Source organism: Anolis sagrei, chromosome 1 (assembly GCF_037176765.1).
Source record: "Anolis sagrei isolate rAnoSag1 chromosome 1, rAnoSag1.mat, whole genome shotgun sequence".
Classification (NCBI taxonomy): Eukaryota; Metazoa; Chordata; class Lepidosauria; order Squamata; family Dactyloidae; genus Anolis; species Anolis sagrei.
This window is the reverse complement of record NC_090021.1, coordinates 236094011-236118182: the sequence shown is the minus strand read 5'-3', so window position 1 is coordinate 236118182 and position 24172 is coordinate 236094011. Positions and strand designations below refer to the sequence as shown.

Genomic DNA, 24172 nt, shown 5'->3' with positions numbered 1-24172 from the left:
GGCTGGCATCTTCAGAGGTTCACCTCTGAAAATGCCAGCCACAGATGCAGGAGAAATAGGCGAGAATGCTGCTAGAATATGGACATACAGCCTAAAAAACTCACAGCAACCTAAAGATTTATTATTCTCCAGTAGCTTGTACGCATCAGGCTTTATATGATCCTGTCATGAGAGTTCTTGAACTTTGTGGATTATCTAGAACACTGCTCCTCAGAGCATATGAATATTGGGGTGCAGCAATTATTTTTTCCCAGTGTTCCAGTAACTGATGCCTTATCTAGATCTCTTGTCTATAACTCTTTTATTTGCTGGAAATGTATCAGGGATAAGCACTGGTCCAGGGACTACCACTTCAATCTAGAACCATTTTTATCCAGGTTTCAGGCCTGGTTATGGAATAGGCATGTTGTTCGTGAGTGGATATTCTATGTTGGGAATTGGATGGGCACTGCCTTCTTACTCGTTCTATGAGTGACATTATTTGTGCTCTGTTGGCAGATCATTCAAAATCCATTGTATTCCAGTAACAGCTGCAAGATCTGCTGCAAATTCTTAAAGGCAGTGGATTGCAAAGGGAATGAGTTGTAGCTACTTTTGTTACTTTTGCTTATTCCGTAATATATTGCTTTGTTCCTGTATTTTTGTGCACTTATTAAATGTATATTAGTTTCAGAATGTTTTGTAATAGAAGTCGGGCCACAGACAAAATAATTTGATTGACACTTTCATGTCAAATTTCTTGAGAAAGGACTAAAAGGATTAAAATGTTATGCACCAGAGTAATCTGATTCAACTATATAGTAGCATGCTTTTCAGAATTCAGAGATTTAAAATTCTAAGTTAAAGACCTACTCTTATTTTTGGAGAGCATGACATGTACAATGAGAAACAAAGTTGCTTTTGCATAGTCTCTGATGTATTTTTAATAAGGTAGATAGTTAAACTGGCCAAGTCTACTAATTTTGCCCCCCGATATTCTTGATCATAGTTATTTACGACGTGTTTCATAAAGATACCTTGCTCTAATCATAGAAGGGTATATATTAAAATCTTAGTTGGCATAGTTAAATAAGAATGCTTAAAAGTGCTACAGTACTGATCAAGAACACCAGCAAATGGGCTTTAAGTCAAGGTTGGGAATTGTGCAGCCCTCCTGATGATTATGAACTGCAACTCCCAGCAACCTTAGCCACAATAGCCACTGGTGAGAAATGCTGGGACCTGCAGATCAATAGCCTTTGGTGGCTTACGTAACTCCCACATCTAGTTTATGCCAAAAACTTCAGCGGATCCTTTCAACAGGAAGGTTCACTTACAGGTCACAGTGTAGGAACAGATATAGAACCAGCTTTCAAAAAGAAAAAAAAACAGGCCTCTTATTCACAAACACTACAAAAATGATTGATCCTGAAACAAGAACATAAAGCCCAGTCCTCTTCTTATACGTGGATTCATGGAAACAACCCCCAGTAGCAATTAACTACCAGAGGGCTCTCAGTCAGGTATGTGTAGGGTAAGTAATAGCAGGAGCACAGAATCGTTTTGAAGCTACTGTGATTCAAGGAGAAAGCCCTGCAGAAGAGAAGGAGAACAGCTGCATGGCATTTTAGCAAGTTCTAGGCTACGCTCTGAATCATGGACTGGGATGGTTTACTCTGCAGCCCTTCCAAAACTGAACGAAGAATTGCGGCGGCTGCCACGGCCCCAGGATCTGGCTGCTCTAGGCGGGCTGAACTGATGTAACTGGCTCTGCCGGCAGCAGCTTCCATGTTCTTTGTAGATTCAGCAGCAACTTCAGCCTCCTGATGAAAACCAGCAGAAGTGTAGTAGTAAATAGATTCATCAAGAACAAAGGCATTTACATGCTTCTCAACTTGAAATCATAATGCAGAATTTGGATTGTACGGTCTATTTTTGAACCTGAGAGAACACTCTTAAGAATTTCTACATTCTCCAGCATGACTCTATGGTCAAGCTCTCCTGGAAGCTGGCCACAGAATAACACTGTAAGATCAGCAATTTCTAGAGAGGTGTTTTCAAGGAATCTTTACATCCTCCAGCATGACTTTGTGGGAAACACCTGGAGGAAGTTTGTTAAGAGTCACAGTGGAGAACCTATAGATTTCTAGGAAGAATATGTTAATCAAATATAGGAATAATCAGACTCGCAAAACTCAACACGCAAATGTGGAGGGACTTTATATTGACTGATTGCATTTATGTGCTGCCCAGTATAGAACCTATTCACTTTCAGCTAACTATGATTTTAAACCATGCAAATAAACCACTGTTAAGATTCCATCTGTCTAATTTTTGGGGGGATTTTTCAGATTCCCAAATCAAAATTCTTTAGAATTATTTCAAGTAGATTGCTAGCCATAATCTTTATTCTGAGAGAAAAATATAAAGAATTTATATCAAACAAAGGATACCCAATGTATGTGTGCGGTGTGAAAAAATGTACTCAACAGTATTCCTCTTCTCATTAAATTATGAAAAGGTGATTTACTTTAGGCTGCATGCATATGAATAAACTCACCTGTACAGCTTTGGCCAGGATCTGCAATGCATTTGCTTTTGGTTTCTTTAGATCTCTGAGTACTACAGCAGCAGCACAAAGTGAATCCAGCTAGACAAGAGATTAATGAAGCAGATAGCAACTCTATCAGGGCAATAATAGAAAGCCTTTCTCTCGTATTGTGACACGGATAATATTGCCTGGCTCAGCCCGGCACTCTTGAAAGACTGCCCTCCCCCCCCCCCCCTTTAAATTCTTACTCACTATAATGGGAAATATTTCTAGTATCCTAAAATGCTATGTCTGGCTCGGGGGGGGGGGGGGGGCAGGCAAATGAGTTCCCATTGCTAGGAAGAGAACACTGCAAAGGATTGTTTGTATGTAAGATTATAGCAGAAGAGACAGAATGTATGATCTCTTTTACACCAGTTATATAAATGTTTTTATTGCATAAATGTAAAAGTCACACATATATTATCCTATAGGATTTAAATACAAAATTCCACTAAAATAGTACTGGAAAGCTTCTGAAAGCTTTGTTGATGGTACAAAATGTATTCCTGTCTAATATAGAAATATATTGTACACAGTATTTAGATCTCAGATATTTTTATGTACATCTTCAGAGTCAGAAAATATTAGTAACTACCCTTAATATTAGTCAGCACAGATAAAACATAAATCTACATAATCTACTTATGTATTAAAGCACTCCTGCAACACTGAGCCCTTTGTAATATATGAAGAAGCCCTGGGACAAAGTAATGTGAACTGATACATCATTAAGTCACTAGTGCCAGGCATATGGCAAATGTAATTGCATGACCCACTTTATTAGAACTGTGTGCAATTTCTGTAAAATGTGAAACTAAACAAAAATGGAAAATTACAGAGGGCCATTTTTGCCTCAAGTTGAATCAAGGCAACTGAAGAGACGATAAAAGAGAGACATGGGTAAATTACTCACCATGGTCCTATCTCCAGGTGCTGCTCCTCCATACCTGTCAGATAAAAACAGTCAGCAGCGTAGTATGTACATACGCGCAGGACCATAAGTCACAGACAGCAGCTGGATTCACAGAACCATGAGCCAGAATTTGGACAAACGCAGATTTGCCATGAATCTTACACACATCATATATGTGCTCCTACTTGGCTCCTCTCACTGGTGTCCATATGAATCTGAAATCTTACCACAAGGACAAGGGTTTTGGCTTCTTGAGTCCTTTACAATACAGATACTAAATGAGGAATTGTTCTTGGCTAATGAGTGCTGGTTTATTTGGAAGTAAAATAAAGATCCTGGGTTGGTATGCATTTAATTCTGGTTTAACTACCTGAGTTTAGCTATTGGCAATAGCAGTCAGGCCAGAATGAATATGTCATACACATATCAATGCACAGTGCATTAACAAATCAGGATAGACTAGAATCTGGTTTTAAAATCTTGTGGGAATTCAGTGGCTCTCTCTTTTGGAGGAAGGACAAAAATAAGCAGGAGTTGTGATATATCACTTCTGTTACAATGATGTAAAGGCAACACTTACCTCATCATGGCCTTAATACCAGCGTCCATAGCTAATGACCAGTATGGCAAGTCATCACTAAGCCGTAGGGGCTGAGCAGCTGCTGTTAGAAACAGTCCATAGAGCTGTAAGGAAATATGATAGCAGGCAGAATCGGTAAGCACCAAAGCACCAAATGTAGGACTTCTCTTTTATGTACAGGCAGTCCCTGAGTTACAAACATACAACTTACAAATGACCCATAGTTAAGAATGGGGATGAGACAACAGAAAGTGAGAGAAATCAACCCCTCGGCAGGAAAATTCAATCTAGAAAGTTATCATGGGGAAAAGGTGTCTCCACTGAAGTTTTAGCACCAATTCTTGTTTCCACAACAAGCCATTTTTTTTTTCAAAATCCAGTGATAATTTCATATCTAGAAATTCTTCCGAATTGTATAGATTTCCCCTCTCGACCAACCCAGAGAAAACAAGGAATGTTACATCTTATTGCGTTTACAAATTTACATGCATACATTTCTTACTTCAGCAGTAAAAAAATTATCTTCCTAATTCACTGTTCATTCTCTCATTATACAAACACGTTAAAACTAAGAGTATTTATTATTAACTCTTAGTATTTAGCTAGAAGCTATTGTGGTTTTCTTAAGAAGGGTGTCTAAAACTCACCGCGCCTGAAGAACCCCCCATCTTCTCCAGCAATAGCTTTGCAAGGGAAGAGAGCAGCTTAGAGGGCTGAGCTGGCAGAGGTTTTGCTTCCATCCATTCCTGGATTGCTAAGGAAACAATACTCACATATTACAGATTTTTTTTTTCAACATGTGCCCACTTACTCTACAACAATTCATATTTTCCAGCAACAGATATTCCACAAAGAGCTAAGAAAATTAGTGGTGGAAAACTGAACTTGTCTTGCAAAACAACTCTGCTGATATTTCTGAATTGGAATATAATTTTTCTAAACAAAGAAAAAATCCCTTAACACTTTTCAATGCAGGAGTATATTGCTTCCCTCTGCTACATGATATTCAGTATACACAGAATCATAGAATCAAAGAGTTGGAAGAGCCTCATGGGCCATCCAGTCCAACCCCCTGCTAAAAGCAGGAATATTGCATTCAAATCACCCCTGACAAATGGCCATCCAGCCTCTGCTTAAAAGCTTCCAAAGAAGGAGCCTCCACCATACTCCGGGGCAGAGAGTTCCACTGCTGAACGGCTCTCACAGTCAGGAAGTTCTTCCTAATGTTCAGATGGAATCTCCTCTCTTGTAGTTTGAAGCCATTGTTCCGCGTCCTAGTCTCCAAGGAAGCAGAAAACAAGCTTGCTCCCTCCTCCCTGTGGCTTCCTCTCACATATTTATACATGGCTATCATATCTCCTCTCAGCCTTCAGGCTAAACATGCCCAGTTCCCTAAGCCACTCCTCATAGGGCTTGTTCTCCAGACCCTTGATCATTTTAGTCGCCCTCCTCTGGACACATTCCAGCTTGTCAATATCTCTCTTGAATTGTGGTGCCCAGAATTGGACACAATATTCCAGGTGTGGTCTAACCAAAGCAGAATAGAGGGGTAGCATTACTTCCCTAGATCTAGACACTATGCTCCTATTGATGCAGGCCAAAATCCCATTGGCTTTTTTTGCCGCCACATCACAATGTTGGCTCATGTTTAACTTGTTGTCCACGAGGACTCCAAGATCTTTTTCACACGTACTGCTCTCGAGCCAGGCGTCCCCCATTCTGTATCTTTGCATTTCATTTTTTCTGCCAAAGTGGAGTATCTTGCATTTGTCACTGTTGAACTTCATTTTGTTAGTTTTGGCCCATCTCTCTAATCTGTCAAGATCGTTTTGAATTCTGCTCCTGTCCTCTGGACTATTGGCTATCCCTCCCAATTTGGTGTCGTCTGCAAACTTGATGATCATGCCTTCCAGCCCTTCATCTAAGTCATTAATAAAGATGCTGAACAGGACCGAGCCCAGGACAGAACCCTGCGACACTCCACTTGTCACTTCTTTCCAAGATGAAGAGGAAGCATTAGTGAGCACTCTCTGTGTTCGTCCACTTAACCAATTATTTTGTTTTATGTTCAACAGGGCTATGCGGTCTACATTTGGGGGGAAGAGGGGTTGATGACATTCCACAGCATCACTAAGGAATGACTTAACTTGGAAGTGGGGGTGAGGTGAGAAGTGGAGGTTGCTTACCTGTAAACACGGTTTCCCGAGTGACCACCTGTGGATTTGCACCTATGGTAATTCCTGCGCACGCGCAGGCAGCATCGGACAATCTCGAGACTCTTTGAAACCGTTAGCTAAGCCACGCCCACCTCCGAGCACATAAATAGCCCCAAGTGCAGCTAACGGTCAGTTCTTCCGCCGCAAACAGCAAACAGAAGCACTGAAGCATGACGCAGCGGGGAGGTTGGGCGGGCTGTGCAAATCCACAGGTGGTCACTCGGGAAACCGTGTTTACAGGTAAGCAACCTCCACTTTCCCCTCGTGACCACCTGTGATTTGCACCTATGGTAATAGACTAGCGAGCTGCTAACCTTGGATGGTGGGCGTCATGCCACAGCTGAAAACAGAACTGCTCTCCCGAAGGCTGCATCCTTCTTAGACAATACATCAAGCTTGTAATGTTTCACGAAAGTCAAAGGCGTAGACCAGGTAGCCGCTCTGCACACTGCGTCAATCGGGACGCCTTTCATGAAGGCTGTTGACGTAGCTACTGCTCTCGTTGAATGCGCTTTGACCTGCAACGGTAAGACTTTTCCAGAATTACGGTAAGCCATACGTATAGCCAGCACAACCCACTTCGAAAGTCGCTGCGACGAAACGGGTTCACCTATTGTATCTGGCCGGTAAGTAACAAACAACCTTGGGGACTTCCGTGACTTGGCCGTTCTATCTACATAGTACGCTAGCGCCCTACGAACATCCAATAAATGCAACGCCCTCTCTAAAGGCGTCGTAGGGTTTTGGAAAAAAGCCGGCAATACGATCTCCTGGGACATATGAAAAGCACTAGTCACTTTTGGCAGGAAGGCCACATCCGTCCTAAGGACCACCTTATCCTTATGCATGCGCATATAAGGAACATCGCACCGCAGTGCACATAGTTCGCCTACCCTCCTAGCAGATGTTATTGCTACCAAAAAGGCCGTTTTCCATGACACAAAGGAGATATCTGCCGTTGATAGTGGCTCAAAAGGAGGTTTTGTTAAAGCCGTGAGCACTAACTCTAAGCTCCACGGCGGGGCTACTGGGGCAACTGTAGGCCTTATATTTTTTGCCCCCTTCATAAACCAAGAAACTAACGGGTCCTTGAAGCAGGACGGTAAACCGGCCTTCCGTCTATACCAGGATAGAGCTGCAAGGTAACATTTTAATGACGACACTGAAAGGCCCGAGTCCATCAAGGACATTAAAAAATCTAAAACTAACGATGTGGAAGCTTCAATGGGGTCTACACTCCTCTCCTGGGCAAACTTTGTGAACCGAGCCCACTTATAAGTATACGATCTCTTTGTTGACCGCTTATGAGCGGCGTCTAGAACTGCTTGCACTGGTTGTGATAGAGTGATACTAGCAGTCATTTTCTGGGGAATATCCTCCATGCCGTCAGCTTCAGGGTCTGAACATCCGGGTAAAGAACCAAATTGTTCTGCGTTGCCAGTAAGTCTTTCCTGTCTGGCAGGCGCATGAATACTCTTTTTGACATCTGCAGTAGCAGGGAAAACCAAGGCTGCCGTGGCCACCATGGGGCTACTAAGATTCCTTGGGCCCTGTCTTGGAACATCTTCGCCACCACACGCAGTAGCAGGGGGATTGGGGGAAAGGCATAAACTGTTGTGCTCCCCCAGTCCTGCAGGAACGCATCTCCCAGACAATTGCTCAGTGCAGTCCGGCTCAGCCGTGCGCAAAACATCTGGCATTGTGCGTTCTCTGGAGATGCAAACAGGTCTAACTTCGGCCATCCCCATGCTCGAAACAGAAGCAATGTCACCTCTCTGTTCAGCATCCATTCGTGGTGTTGTAAAGGCGACCTGCTTAGGTCGTCCGCTAATACATTTTGTACTCCGGGCAGATGAATGGCCATTAAATGTATGCCCTTCTCTATGCACCAATGCCATATCTTCAGAGTTAATTCCAACAAAGTTGTTGAATGAGTCCCTCCCTGCTTGTTTATATAAAACATTACAGTTGTATTGTCTGTTACTAGTTGGACATTTTGATTTACGAGAAGCAGCTGGAATGCTTTTAATGCCTTCTCCACAGCAAGTAACTCCAACTGATTTATGTGCAACTTTGACTCCTGCTCTGTCCACCTGCCCTGGGCGGTAAAGCCTTCTACATGTGCACCCCAACCCCTGAGTGAGGAGTCTGTTGTCAAAACTGCCGTTGGTTCCGGTTGTCGAAAAGACAGGCCAGCACAAACGTTGTGCCGATCCGCCCACCACAACAGGGATTGGCGGAGCTCCCCAGGTAGGGAAAAACGGGTATTGGGGTTGTGATGCAAAGGTTTGAAAACTGACAGGAACCATGACTGCAGGGGCCTGATATGCAACCTCGCATGTGGTGTTACTGCCGTGGTTGAAGCCATGTGACCTAGTATTTTTTGGATATCTTTTGCTTTTATTCTGTCCTGTTCTACTGTCCGCAATATTAAAGTTTGCAGGTTCTTGAACCGGTCGTCGGGAAGAAAAGCCTTCTCCACTTCCGAATCCAGTATGGCTCCAATGAATTGTATCCTTCTCACCGGGTCGAGGTGGGATTTCTCCCAATTCACTATTAGACCTAGGGACTGGAGAAAATACAATGTTTTTCTAATGTCGTTTTCCAGTCTATATCTAGATCTAGCCACCAATAACCAATCATCAATATACGGGTATATCGTTATCCCTGCTGTGCGGAGGTATGCCGCTATGACAGCCATACACTTCGTGAAGACCCGTGGTGCTGTCGCTAGCCCGAAGGGGAGCACCGTAAACTGGTATGCTTGATTGTCTACTTTGAAAGCCAAGTATCTATGATAGTCTTTATTAATTGAGATATGGAAATAAGCGTCCTTTAAGTCCACTGTTGCAAACCAGACATTTTTATTTAGTAAAGGTAAGAGAACTTTCAACGAAACCATTCTGAACTTTTTTGGGACGATATGCTTGTTAACGTTACGCAAATCAAGAATGGGGCGTTGACCACCACCCTTCTTGGATACTAAGAAATACCTTGAAAAAAAGCAACTACTGTAATCAGATGGATGTACATAGGTAATCGCCCCTTTCTCCAACAATTTATTAATTTCATCTAACAGTGGGCCAGAGGACAAAGTTGACCTCACGCGGCCAACAGGGGGCAGTTTTTCAAATTCAATACTGTAACCGTTCTTAATTATCTCTAAGACCCAGGTGTCTGAAGTAATATTAGACCAAACATCATAAAAAGGGGTTAAACGTGACCCAAAACATGGCAATACTTGCTGAAAACATGCAACATTCATTAATACATCAGGTGGAGAAAAACCATTAAGCGAGGGTATAAACCCCACTGGTAATACTGCTTCCGATATCTCTTGCGAGCGAATGTCAAAAACGCTGCTTGTTGCCCCCTGAACGAGTAGGCTTGTTCTGGTAGGGCTGGAAGCGATTCTTCGTTCCATACACTTGCCTTCCCTGTGCAAAGGGCTTGTTATTCTGGAAATTTCTTTGGCGTTGCTGCCCATTATAGTAATTACCAGGGTATCTCCTGTAAAAGGGTTGTTGCCATCTTGGTTTCTGCTGATAATTTGACTGACGAGGGAAACCATAGATCTGCATTGTTTTTTTCATCTCCTGAGTATGTTTAAGTCTCTCATCTGTCAACGGATTAAACAGGCCACTCTCATTCATTGGGAGATCCTCCGCAATAGTGCGCCCATCCTCCGATAAGGACGACGCCCTTAACCAGGCATGACGTCTAATCGCTGTTGCTGTCGCATATATTTTCCCAGATGTGTCTGCTAAATGCTTAGCGAAGTCCTTCTGAAACTTCGCCAACAGTAATGCCTCCGTGTGGTATGCCTTTGGCAGGCGTCTTTCATTCTGAGGTAACAAATCGATGTAGGGACTCATCTTGTTCCAGAGAAATGTCTGATAGGCTGACATGTAAGTGGCATAGTGCGCCATTCTTGTAATTAATCCTGCGGCTATATGAGCCTTCTTTCCCAATGTATCTATCTTCCTACCTTCTTTATCAGAAGGCGCAGTTTTTTTAGACTTCTTCCCTTGGCCAACCTCTGCCATAACAGTATTGGGTATAAATGGTTTATATACCCAATCAGCGGTAGATAGATCCAATCTGTAAAGGTTATCTACTCTCCTAGGTATAGCTGGCGCCGACACAGGAGACCCTTCTGGCACCTTGGTGAGTTTTAGAAGGTATGGCAATACAGGTAATGTAGTAGTATTAGTTGCCTCCTGCTGATCCGCCGGAAACATGGGGTCTTCCACTGGTTCCGGTGGTTTGGGGTTAGGTAGATCCAAAGCCTTAATCAGTCTAGTTAACATTGCTGTAAATTTAACAAGGTCATCATTGACATTAGTCGCAGGACCTTTCTGTGTCGCACCATCAGGTGTGGGTAATTCATCATGTGATGAATCCGTCATGTCCATTTCCGACATATGGGCTTCATTATGATCATCTTGCTCTGACAGCGGTTCATCTAGCACAGCTACATCACCAGAAACTGCTGGTAAACGCCTATGTGTCCTTGGAACCCTGGGCTCATGTGGTCCCATATAAACCCCAGTAGGAACATTGGTAGATTGCCATTGATAAGGAGGTGGGAACCCTCCTGGTGGAAAACCTCCATAAAAGATGGGGCCTTGTGGTGTCATATGCCAATAGCCTCCTTGAGGGAACCCCTCCCTCATCTCTCCCCTTGAACATGATGGTAAAGGGGAACAGCCTCTCACTCCTTGATCAGCTGGAATTCTGCTTCGTCTACTCCTTCCCCTTTGGCATCTCTTTTTTGCTCTGGGAGGGGAGGAGTCTGAGGAGGAGCCTGAAGAAGGACCAGTGGTGCTCCCTGAAGCTGAACGCTCCCGGCGCCGATGCCTTTCCACCTTCTCTCCCTCAGCGCCGGCAGCGCGGCGCGAAGGGGCTCTCGCCCGGCTTCGCACAACAGAACCATCCTCCTTAGCCAAGGAGGGGCCTGGCACATGGGAGGAGTCAGTGGGAGGAGCCTGGCATGACTCCTCCCTTGGAACTGTGATATAGGCCATGGGGGCAGCCGGCGCCGACAGCGTCGGCATCGGGGGAGTGGTTTGGCTCTCCCTCGCGTCTTGCGCATGCGTCAAACGGTGTTTTGCCGATCCCGGCTCCGACTCCTTCAGGGACGCATGCGAAGGGGTAGAGCCTTCCCCCATGGCCATCTCCTCTGTGCTCGCTGGCTGTTTTGGCTCAGCATGAGCTACTACCTTTTTGGCTGGAAGAAGAAGAAGGCCTGGAGCCTTTTCTTTCGTTTTTTTAACCTTCTTAGGTCGCGCCTTTACAGCAGAAGACGATTCAGGTAAGTTCTTTCCTGACGCTACGCCTTCATCGCCATTTTGCCTCTTTGTTGGTAATGGCGGAAGGAGTGCCTGCTCATAAAGAGCTGCTTTAAGTCTAATTTCCCTCTTCTTCCTCGTTTGAGGCGTGAAGAGTTGGCAGATATGACAGTTTTGAAGCATATGCCCTTCGCCAAGGCATACAATGCAAAGGGAATGCGCGTCGTTGTCAGGAAAATTAGCCTGGCAAGCCGTACAACGTTTAAAACCAGTTGTATGAGACATCTTCAGTCCCACACACAGTTCTCCAGTAATTGAAGCTAGAGTCTCAATTGCCGTACTGCCTGTATGCGGCGGTTAAAGAGAACTGACCGTTAGCTGCACTTGGGGCTATTTATGTGCTCGGAGGTGGGCGTGGCTTAGCTAACGGTTTCAAAGAGTCTCGAGATTGTCCGATGCTGCCTGCGCGTGCGCAGGAATTACCATAGGTGCAAATCACAGGTGGTCACGAGGGGAAAAATAAAAAAAAACACTTCATTGAGGAATTGTCCCCCTTTCCAAAAAGTATCTGCTCTATTTGAGTATAATGTATTATCAACATGCTATTCGAAGAATATATTATCCTGCCACACAGAGGCTGCAAGAGCTATAGCTCCTATTCTTAGAATTCTTGCTCCAGAAAATGTTTCTGCTAATCAGTACTGATAATAGGCAAAAGAGGTATACTAATGGGTTGAATTCCATTTTTGAAGAAAAGGTAGGATCTAAATAAATATGATGATCATGATATGATAACACAACATATCTTAAAGAAACAGTTCCCAGCAGCAAATATTATCAAGGGAGACAAACAGGACCTAACTGCTTAAGATACAACAGAGGAGTTGTTCAAAGATGGCTAACCTCCGGCTGCCCGTGCGTGTGTGCTGCCACAGTCCCCATCGCCTGCAGCCCGATCCAGATCATTCAGCTGCTCCTGTAGGCTCAGCAGTCTGTCACAGACCTTCTCTAGAACTTGCCTCACATAGGGGGAGGGTGGCACTAGAAGAATTCCAGGTTATTTCAGCAACATGTACATTTTGCTCTGTAGTTCAAGTATTGATGTACTGTTGATTTTCCTTTCATAGGTTTGCCTCCATCCAAATTAGCCCTCTGAATCAATGGGACTTGCCCAAGTGTTGGTTTACCAGGTTCCCATTGATTCCATGGGTCTACTTTAGTTTGGATGAGCAATTGTGTGTATGTGTACAAGAGGTAACCATTACTTTATCAGAAGGTTATGTTTATTTGATTTCTCATTATGATTTGGGCAAAAGGTTCAGTTTGAAATGAAATAATACAAACATACAGTGTTTAATCTATGATCATCTAGTCATATGTAAGTCACTTACACTAGATCATGGGGGACATTATTAGTGTGTGAAGTGACACAGGGTTTGTCTTAAAATATACTTTCTGTGTTGAACAGCCTCCAAGCAGCCAAATGTCTCTGTAAGAAAATACAGAATTCTTTCTTGATTTATGGGCATATAATATTTAGGTAACGATCACTTTATGACCAGACTTATCTTTCATACTTTTATTGTTAAATGCTTTATGCAATACAAACAAGATTGGAAAGCTGACAATGATTTTTCATACAGGAAAAATAATACTTGTCGGACTGTAACAGTCAGATTTCCATGTATTTACAACCCAGGAGTCCTTATCACAGCAAATTCCTGTTTTTATAACTCTCTGTTATATATGGCTTTACTAGTACTTGAAGTATCCTAGTTTATAGCCTCCCATTCAGGTATATCCTTATCAGACTGATGTGTGCTGCTTCTGCTGTTGTTTTATGACATTTCCATTGTGCTACTATGTCCAGGTTCAAAAGTTAAACTAGACGGCTATTCTGTTCAGTAATTTTCTGAGTGCTTTTCAAATGATATATATTTGATTCAAAACTTTCTTGATGATATGATTCCCTGTCATATTCAGACTGTATTTACTAGATTTCCAAATGTGTTCCAGTTCTTAAATATACTAGTGTCATATGGGAAACTATCACATTCTTTCCATCTCACAGAAATAAACCTAACTGGTCTTTTACATATTCAAACAGAAATGCTATCATTCAGAAGTATCTTATTATTGGTATTGAACAGGTGGATTGAGGTATGGGAGGATTTTGTTTGCTATGTCGTGCGAATTGTGAGAAGGCAAAAGTCTAGTAGAGGCTGCAAATGGACAGTAGAAACCAATGCTTCCATTATATTGATTTAAAACTATACATTACCCTGGTCAAAACTCTCTTTCACTCAGACTTACAGACAAGACTCCTTAGAGGCAACATCTGTCCCTAAAGCTTTTTAAAAACGTTCACACTATATACTAAACAAAAAATGTCCTGTCATGTCAGGGAACCAATGAAAGAATGAGGCCACACCATAATAGCAAATCCTGAGTAGGAGCAGATGGTTCAAACAGTACCTTGTGGTGGAAAAGACTCCTCTTCCTCAAGGTCCTCCTTCGGTGCTATCCTCTCTCTTTTCTGGCCTGAGACGGACACTTTGGCAGGTTGTGACCAGGCAACAGCTGTAGTATCTGAATCTGGAAATTGAAATGCAACTATGAGCTGCAGTTGTAAACAGTTTAACAACAGCATGGCTCTGATTTTATCAAAGTTGTGCTTTCTTAGGCAAGGAGTATTCAGAGAGGGTTTTTTGGCCAGTTCCTTCCTCTGAAATATAGCCTACAGCACCTGCTATACATTGATTGTTTTCCATCAAAATAATAAGGGCTGTCTTTGCTTAGCATTCAAGATCAGACAGGATCTGGTGCCTATAGGGTATTTTAGGCCCTTCATTCAAAATACATTAACAGATAAAATTGAAAATTCTCATCATATTTTTTTATTAAGCTGAAACAAAAAGGGTCCGTGTCTGATGTTAATTATGAGCAAGCATAAAAGAGCTTGAAAGCTAGTCAAGAAAGGGCTTGTATTAATGAGAGATAGGTGTATGCTACCAGTTGGATTGCTGTGTATTCTAAGTGAGCTCACACCAATGCCTCATTGATCAGGTTGAAAGTAAAATGAATACATCATATATATTTAAATGCATATTAAGTGGCAGCTTAACTTACAAGTTGCAATGTTAGAAAGACAACTGACCACTAGGAAACTCACCAAGGAGACTCAAGATCTCATCATCCACAAGCAGAAGGGTAAGGGAAACACCTGCCATCTCCAATGCAGTCATAAAAGAGCCAACAAAAGCCCGGGCAATATGAACACCCTTTTTTTCTGTAATAATGAAATGAAAACTGAACAGTAAGGAAGTAGGCTGAGAAGAAATCACAGAAGAACTGATCTAGAATTTTTCTTCAAATGACATATAGTCATATTTGCAAGAAAATAAATATCGTTTAAAACATCATCCATTTTGGGTATTTGGACAGAGGGACCACAATGTAGGAACAAACTAAACAAAAAACTCAGACAATTGATTACAAACTGGGAGTACAACAGTGATTATGGCAAATTTAGTTCTAGAATTTGAGAGTAGAACAGTGTTTATAAAAACTCCCAGAGGTAAAGGGGGAAGATATGTCTCTTTTAAGATTCCCCTTTCCTTGAAGCCTCCTGAAAAATCAGTTTTGGAAGTATGGGAAACCATCTGGAACAGAATAGGAAGTAGTTCCAAAGCAGCATGACTTATCAGCAAAAAATCATTTCTCCCACTCTCTTACATAGCAACCTTGCTAGAATGCAAATAGAAACCTTTGTGGAAAAGGACTTGTTTTGCTAACTTACATAATTTGTAATGATTCAATGGATCCAATTAATTGTGATTAGAAAATGGATTCAACCATATTTGCCTAACTAGAATAATGATATTGTTCTAGTTAGGCAAATATGGCTGAATCCATTTTCTAATCACAATTAATGTGGATCCATTAATGTGGATCTAGTTAGCCATATCTGCCTAACTAGAATAATGATATTTCCTCTATGTCCTAATCCTACCATAATTTGTCAGCTCTTAGTTGATGATGTGGTGATTGGGACTAACTGATAAAGATGTAGGGGTAAATCATGGTTAATGCTGAAATACATGGGCAAGGAAGTAGTTCCTAGGGAAGGCATGGGCAAACTTCAGCCCTCCAAGTGGGAGTTGAAGTCCAAATGCTGGGAGTTGAAGTCCAAAACACCTGGAGGGCCCAAGTTTGCCCATGCCTGTCCTAGAGAGTGAAAGTGATTTCCATGGACTGATCTGTGATACAATTTAAAAATCCTATCTTTGGTCAAGAGGTTAAAACAGATTACCTTTATTCCCCTTCCCCTTTAATTTTAGGACTGTTTGAAATGCCAATAAGAAAATTTAAGGAACATATGGCACGTTTTCAAAATAAAAAAACACATCTTATATATTGTATTAAATACGAGGACCAGTGCGGTATACTGTTTAGACTGCAGGCCTGATCTTAAGGGGTTCAGGTAGTACTTTCCACAGAGACATAAAACACTGGGCTACCTTGGACAATCACTCTCTTTTAGCCTGACCCATCCTTAGGGTCGCTTTTAGATGAAGTATAGTATAAATATCATGTATAACACAAATAGATAATTTCTCTTAATTCATTCTCAAACTTACCAAGATACCGTACTGCAGATCCAGCCACTACTCCCAACTCCAAATATGATAATCCACCCAGATTATTTACTACCAAGACTACAGGTGCACCTGAAAGCAAAAACAAAATGGGTATGAGTAAAACCAACTCTCAGAAAATAGGGAAGCTTGAGAAAGAACCTATAATCTGTTGCAATGGGATATTATGTTAATCAGTTTTGCTTGACATAAAGTATATTTTGTTTGGCATTATATATATTGTTATATTTGAATTCCCGTTTTTTTTTATTCTGGCTGTAAGTACACATAGTACTCAACATACACTAATGGGAACATCATGTCACATTGTTATTAATCTTACATGCACATCTAGGAAAGTTAAGGTTAATGTTTCAGAAAGTAAAAAAGAATACATTCTTGTGTATATATTATGTCTGGAAAAACCATAATCTTTCTCTACAGGATAAATGATTTGCCAGGAATTTGATTTGTAGGACCTGTAGGGCATTGCAGTCACTGGTCAAATTTTGTTAGTATTCCTGTTCAGATTGCTATTGAGAAGTGTTCATATCATCCCTCAATATTCTTCGGCTTTTCCTTCATCTCTTTATCATCTGAAACATGAAGATCCATAACCTGGCACAATTGGCTATTGGATGAACAGAATGCTTTAATTATAGAGGGAATTATTCCCTAATTTCCTTTTAACCAACCTGCACAACATCTCATCATGCTTTCTTTTTTGGAACAAGAACGGAAACATTATTATAGTCTTTCCCTTTTAGAAGTGCTGTCCACACAGAATTGTTCTTCATCTGTAAGACAAGATAGCACTTTGCTGGTGTAGTTGCACTGATATTATTTCCTCTTCAGCACAGAAAGACTTTTTTTGGTGGGGGGCTTTGGTGGGGGACTTGGGAGGTTTGTTACATTTCATGACTGCTTCTCCACATCAGAGTTGACATCATCTTGGTTAATAGAAATAATATGCATTACTCACCAGACTTGAGCTGCAAATGTGAGTCACTAGAATGACTTGTCATGTGATTCAACATTATCTTCACAATTTGATCTGCTGAGGTCATCTATGAAGAAGGTATATATAAATAAGTCAATTGTGGACCCTGAACCTCATTTGAGGCCGTATTGCAGTCCCCATAGGCTTTCAAACCCTTCAAATATGAGGATTTTCATGTGAAACCTGCAGCAAACACACCCAATGCACTAAGAAATGTCTTTCACTCTTCCCCAAGTATTTAAAATCACCTGGAAACTGGCAAAATCAGTGACATGACATCTGATGTGCCAGGACTGAGACTAAAACTGATGCCTGCCCAGTTGCCCGTCACTAGTACAACAGATAAAACTGTACTGCTCTATTTGTGAGATGCATTAGGCAACTTACTTTCATCCTGCGCACACCAGCTTCACCATGAATTCCTACGGAAAGTGCAAAATGTTAGCAAAGGAATCTGATATGGCTAGCTCCTTCCTAAATGAAAGCTAATTTAGTTCATACACTAAACTGTTTTAGGAAATCTGAGGTCTTCCTTAATTAAGATACATGAATGCAAGTATATAACCAGTGAACTGTGTAATGATTTTACTTCTTTTTACATTTTATTCTGAAACTTTTTAATTTAACTGTCTCTGGGAACTACACTGGGACCCACTCTAGTTAGGCAGCAGAGAAATACAATATATAAATAAAATCTCCTTTTGCAGACAAAAAAAAAAGCAGTTTTCCCATTTATACCACAAAGCCACTACAACCACACAGGACAGGCAATGGGTCATAATTGGCAATTGAGATGCACAGATAGCTTTGCAAAGTAAAGGGCACATAGGATCAAAGAGGCAGGGTTCGCAAGACCACTGCAAGGAAGTTGGTAGGCAACAGTGGAAAACATATGCTCACCCAAGCCGAGTTCAAGCTCATCATCAGCAAGCTGGAAGGTGGGCATTGATCCTGGGACACTGCAGGGGGACAGACTCACACCTAGGGTGCCTATGTAAGAGAAAGAAAAAGTAAACCCCATCTATCATATATTTCAACAGCAGGACAAGGAAATAAACATCAAACAGGGCACATCTTGGTTTACCTCCAATAAAAAGAAGTACTTAAATGCTTACCCATTTGGCTTTTGACAGCAGTAACTTTTCGAACGATTTCCTTCAGACTAACCCCTGCTTCAGCAAGAGCCCCAGCTACCTAAATACAAATTACAGTAAGGAAAAACGCTACACTGATCCTGCAACACAAGGAATGGGAAAGATCGCTGTTCATTTGCACACATTCATATAACATGGACAGAGCTGAAAGTTTCAGTACTAAAGCAGAAGTAAAACAATTGCAGATATACTACTAGTATTCCCTGTACTAATATTCCCTGTAATAAGATACCTGTGTATTATACTCCCTATTCCCAGATTATCTCCCATCCCAAGTTTCTAATATATGCATACTGTACATCAAACATTAACTTTATTCAGAAATCTAAATGGAAACAATAATATGTCCTCCTAAGGACAGTTGTGAAGCTCAATGCAATTTCTATTTACTGAGTACAAATACATATTATTTAAATTAATGTCAAATTATACCATATTATAAAATATAAACATCTGATATTATTAAAATACTAAAACATTTTTAAAAACCCTCAGAACACGGCTAACAATAACTGACCCCATAAAATGGGAAAGCTTTCCATGGTTAAGAAAGACACTGAAAATCACTAGGCTAAATGTGTAATATCAACTTGAGAGTAGGGGTGTATAAAATCCAACTGCAACATTATAAAGCCACCAGCACTGTAATATAAACCTAAACTCATTTTCATTGTTGTGGGTATAACAATTTTGAAACACAAATACTATTTCTCCAGAACTGTTTATATTTTGTAATTCTATATAAGCAGAATTTTTCATGCTAAACGTGGTAATATAAGTCAAGTCATATTCCCTACAGCAGCTAAAAACAATCCGAAGTGTCTGTGGGCAAAATGCATCTAAAAGAATTAACATGGGATCCTCAATCAGTACAATGTTCAGAATGGAATTATCACTGATACCTCACACTACAATGTGTTTAGGCCTCAAAGTAGAAAATGTTCTGGTTAGTGAAAAAGTTAGCCGAAAGTGAGAGGCAGGCCATTCCTACCTTGTGTATAAGCACTGTGCCACATAGTCCTCTCCTGCCAGCCTTCTTCTGTTTGGTGAAAGCAGAGTCATCCCCAACCACCACCATGTCCACATCAGCCCCTTCTGCCCGTGCCTGTTCCAATGCCAGCCCAAAGTTCAGGCGGTCCCCAGTATAGTTCTTCACTATCAGCAATGTCCCAACTATAAAGGAGATGAAAAACTGAGTTACGTTCTAGCCCTCAATCAGAAGAGATATTAATCTACCAGAAACACTACTATACCTGCTCCAGCTTCTTTCATAGCCCGAATTGCTGCTAAAATGCTACCAACTGCAGGAGAAGTAAATACTGGGCCAGCTACTACTCCACTGAGCATTCCCTTTCCAATGTATCCTGAGGGGGGGGGGGGGAGACAGAACTACATTACACTTTTAGAATACTTACATTTCATATATATACAGTATATTTTCATAACTACATATATCTCAGATGAGATCTGTCTAAACTTAAATTTTATTTATGCTTCATATATACTTTGTATACATAGCCTGAAGATAATTTTATACCATATTTTAAATAATTTTGTGAGGGGACATGGAAGAACCCTCCCTGCAGAACTGCAACACCCCTGGGCAATGTCTTTGTAGATGGCTGATTCTCTCACACCAGAAGCGACCCTTTAGTTCACTTCTGATAAAATAAAATAAAAAATCATGCCCAAAACTAAGTTTGTTTGCTGCCATCAAATCAATTTCAACTTATGACAATTCCATGAATGAGGCTTCCAAATCAGCTGACCATCACAAAGTTCTGCTCAGGTCTTACAGACTCAGGACCATGGCTTCCTTGATTGAGTCAACCATCTGGAATGGGGTCTTTCTCTTTTCCTATTGTCTTCCACCTTACCAAGGATTATTATCTGTTCAAGTCAATTATGTCTCCTCATGATATCACCAAAGTAGGGAAGACAGTTTACTCACTTTGATTTCTAGGTGGGCGTTCAGGCTTGATTTGCTCTGGGACCCCTTTGCCTTTTTCGCAGTACACGGTATCCATAGAACACACTTACATTACAGTTCTCCTGCTATTCAAAATAACCAGCAATCAAACCCAGCAGCTATCAGAAAGAATTGCTGTGGGAAAGTATTCTATTCAAGTTGTATCTAAATATGCACTTTGAGAGTGCTCTTTGTATTGAGGAAATACTGCACATTTCACTGAGTTTTGGATAGTAAAAGAGGACCATCTCACCACATACCTAGACTTCCTATGGCACTAACTCTACTAACCTGCATGTGCAGGCTCATGTCCCGATCCACCTCCAGAAATCAATGCCACTTTGCCCTGCAGGTTTTCCAAGTCAGCACGCAATGCCACTCTGTGTCCTTGCAGGATCTGAAGATGAGGGTTGCATGCCACTATCCCAGCCAATGAATCATCTGCACAACCCAGGATTGTGTTCACTAGCTTTTTTGAACCCTAAAAAACGCAGAAAAAAAACAAGATACACACTCAAGTTTTTAGCATGGAAACAGTCCCAAAGTCATTATTCTACCAGCTTCAGAGATTTCAGAAACTTCTTGTTGCTGCAGGACTTTATGCACATATGATGATTCTGTAGTAAAACCAGCAAAGGAAATCTAGCAGGAGACACAGGTAAGTTTCATGTTGTACTTGAGCCTGCATATCTCTCCACATCAACTTCCTCTTAAACTGCAGAGCTGAAGAAAAAGGGGGACTGCTTGAACAACTACTATTTACAGATCTTTCACCTCTTGGACTTTGGCTCCCATCATGCCCCAAGATAGGAAAACTAGGAAACTCAGTCTGATGTGTTACTTATTCACAAATGCTTACAAACTGGCCTGAGTCACTTTTGGGCTGATATGGGTGGGATAGAAATAGTGTAAATAAATAAATAAACAACTTTCATCTCAGTATTTCAAAACAAAAAAAATCACAGAATATAAAAAATACATAGGAGTAATATAGAAAAGTTATGCAACTATCCATTTGGAGCTCTTTCTTTGCAGCAATGGCAGAAGCAGTTGTAACAATCAAAACTCAGATACATGTAAGAGTTGCCCTCATTGTCTAGTTACAGTATTCTCCAACATATATTCTCCCTTTCTTTCTATGTTCCCTGCCTGTCTATTGTATGTACTTAACAATTTCAAAAATAGATCAAGCAGATAACAAAATTCTTGTTCCCATTATTTTTAAAGAAAAATGACTCCACAGTGAGAAATCCCTAACTCAAGCTATAAGCCTTGCTATTAGAGTGAAGTAGGGCTGACTGTTGACTCAGACCAGGGCTGTGTGCCGGCCTCCATGCAGTGAAATGGAATGGCAGAGTAAAAATATGGCAAAATGAACTAATTGAAGAACAGTAGGCCTTTAGAATTGGCTGGTGTTTGGTTCCAGAATTCCATGTCCCCCGGATACCAAAATCTGTGGAGGCTCAAGCCCGCACATTCATTTGTAATGACAAACAGCCCTCCACATCTGTGAGTTTAACTTTTGTGGATTTTATTAATATGATTTCTCTAGGAATCTGTGTTCTCCAGGTGGTCAACTTTTGCTGGAAGATCTAGAGATCTCTAAAGAAATTCTCTCAGTTTTAAAATGTGAGCTTTTCACTTGTGGTTTTCCACTTTCCTGCAGCCCTGACCCCAGGACTATATATATATACATAGAGAGACACACACACACACATACAGTGGGTTGCTGTGAGTTTTCCGGGCAATATGGCCATGTTCCAGAAGCATTATCTCCTGACCAACCTCTGAGGATGCCTGGCATAGATGTGGGTGAAACATCAGGAGAGAATGCTTTTGGAGCATGGCCATACAGCCCGGAAAACACAGCAACCCAGTGAGTCCAGCCATGAAAGCCTTCAACAACACACACATATATAACTGTATAGTAAATTATGCCCTTATACAAAATGTCAAAACCCAGATTTGCTCTTTGGATTTATATATATATATATATATCTCCAAGAAGGGGGTGCTTGAATTTGTGGATACAGAATTAATATAGGGAAAATGTGCCACATTCATCTATTTAGTTAGTTTTATTAGCATTTACACCACATTCACTTGCCAGAAAAATTCAAAACAGATCACAAACGAATTTAAAAAAATGTTTTTTTGTCCTTATGGGTCTCTTTAAATACAATGACACAAGAAGTGATGGACAGGAAAATGGGGTGGGGGTCTACCGTTAATATACTGCAGTTCGACACCACTTATACAAAATGTCAAAACCCAGATTTGCTCTTTGGATTTTTATATATATATATATATCTCCAAGAAGGGGGTGCTTGAATTTGTGGATACAGAATTAATATAGGGAAAATGTGCCACATTCATCTATTTAGTTAGTTTTATTAGCATTTACACCACATTCACTTGCCAGAAAAATTCAAAACAGATCACAAACGAATTTAAAAAAATGTTTTTTTGTCCTTATGGGTCTCTTTAAATACAATGACACAAGAAGTGATGGACAGGAAAATGGGGTGGGGGTCTACCGTTAATATACTGCAGTTCGACACCATTTGCCCTAACGCAATGCTATGGAACCATGGGAGGTTTAGTTTGGTAGGGCACCATCTCTCTTTGGCAAAGGAGGCGAAGGACCTTGCCAGATTGTCCCTTCCAGGCTCCCATCACGTTGAGCCCTGGCAGTTCAAGGGGTGGGGGGCAACTGCATGACTTCTACAGTGCAGGTACACCAAGGCACGAGCTTTCCTCGCTCCTCCAGGGGAGAGGGATGAGGAGAGTTTAAAAACTCCGCTGGGCCTTGTCAGTTTTTAAGCAGAAGTTGGATAGCCATCTAGAAGCATAGCGTTGGAAGAGACCTCATGGGCCATCCAGTCCAACCGCTTTCTGCCAAGAAGCAGGAGTATTGCTTTCAAGTCACCCCTGACAGATGGCCATCCACCTTCTGTTTAAAAACTTCCAAAGAAGGAGCCTCCACCACACTCCGGGGCAGAGAGTTCCACTGCTGAACGGCTCTCGCAGTCAGGAAGTTCTTCCTAATGTTCTGATGGAGTCTCCTTTCTTGTAGTTTGAAGCCATTGTTCTGTGTCCTAGTCTCCAGTAAACAAGTTTGCTCCCTCCTCCCTGTGACTTCCCCTCACATATTTATACATGGCTATCATGTCCCCTCTCAGCCTTCTCTTCTTCAGGCTAAACGTGCCCAGCTCCTTAAGCCGCTCCTCATGGGGCTTGTTCTCCAGACCCTTGATCATGTTAGTCGCCCTCCTCTGGACACATTCCAGCTTGTCAATACCTCCTGTTGAGAGCGTTTTGATTGTGTGTTCCCACAAGGCAGGATGGGGTGGACTGGACAGCCCTGGTCTCACCTGCATGTTGTCAGGAGGAGCTGCGCCGGGGGACAGAGAGGGAGGCCAGGCGGCTCTTCGGAAGGCGACACCTTCGAGGGGGCGGAGGGAGGGAGGGAGGGAGAGGCTCGCGCCCCTCGCTCGGACTTCGCCCTGGACTCCAAACTCCGCTTGGCTGGAGTACGAAACACGCGCCCCCGGCCTGACTGGGCGGGGCCAAGGCGCTGATTGGCAGCGGCGCGCTCGAGCGTCGACGGTTGACTGAATGGCGGTGGCCGAATCCCCTTCCAGTCACGCGCAACGCAAGGGGCGGGGGCGGAGGTCTTAAGCGCGCCTGCGCGACCGTCCTCCACCCCCCACCATTGCCTCCCCTTTCTGGCATCTCACAGGTAACCAGAGGACTAGGGAGGCTTCCACGCATGCGCCTCAAATCCCGCTCCTCTCTTCGCCAAGGAGGCGTCGGTTCCACGCATGCGCCTTGGCTTGG

The 24172-nt window shown here is 42.0% G+C and overlaps 1 protein-coding gene across 2 annotated transcripts; it reads right to left on the bottom strand.

Moving 5' to 3' along the window:
- Nucleotides 1-898: 898 nt before the first annotated feature.
- On the bottom strand, nucleotides 899-24152 carry TKFC (triokinase and FMN cyclase). Of its 2 annotated transcripts, none has more exons than XM_060770983.2 (17): nucleotides 23707-24152; nucleotides 20624-20813; nucleotides 19617-19727; nucleotides 19355-19536; nucleotides 18325-18403; nucleotides 18110-18199; nucleotides 17597-17631; nucleotides 17192-17276; nucleotides 16213-16302; nucleotides 14745-14861; nucleotides 14048-14167; nucleotides 12476-12613; nucleotides 4713-4819; nucleotides 4066-4169; nucleotides 3486-3519; nucleotides 2540-2629; nucleotides 899-1802 (listed from the first exon to the last, which is right to left on the bottom strand). In XM_060770983.2, exons 1-17 carry the CDS (start codon nucleotides 23710-23712, stop codon nucleotides 1617-1619), a joined length of 1764 nt encoding a protein of 587 aa, XP_060626966.2. In that variant the 5' UTR covers nucleotides 23713-24152; the 3' UTR covers nucleotides 899-1616. The 2 variants fall into 2 exon arrangements, with proteins under 2 accessions (XP_060626966.2, XP_067318497.1); XM_067462396.1 differs by having other exon boundaries at nucleotides 23634-23713.
- Between the last annotated feature and the right edge of the window lie 20 nt (nucleotides 24153-24172).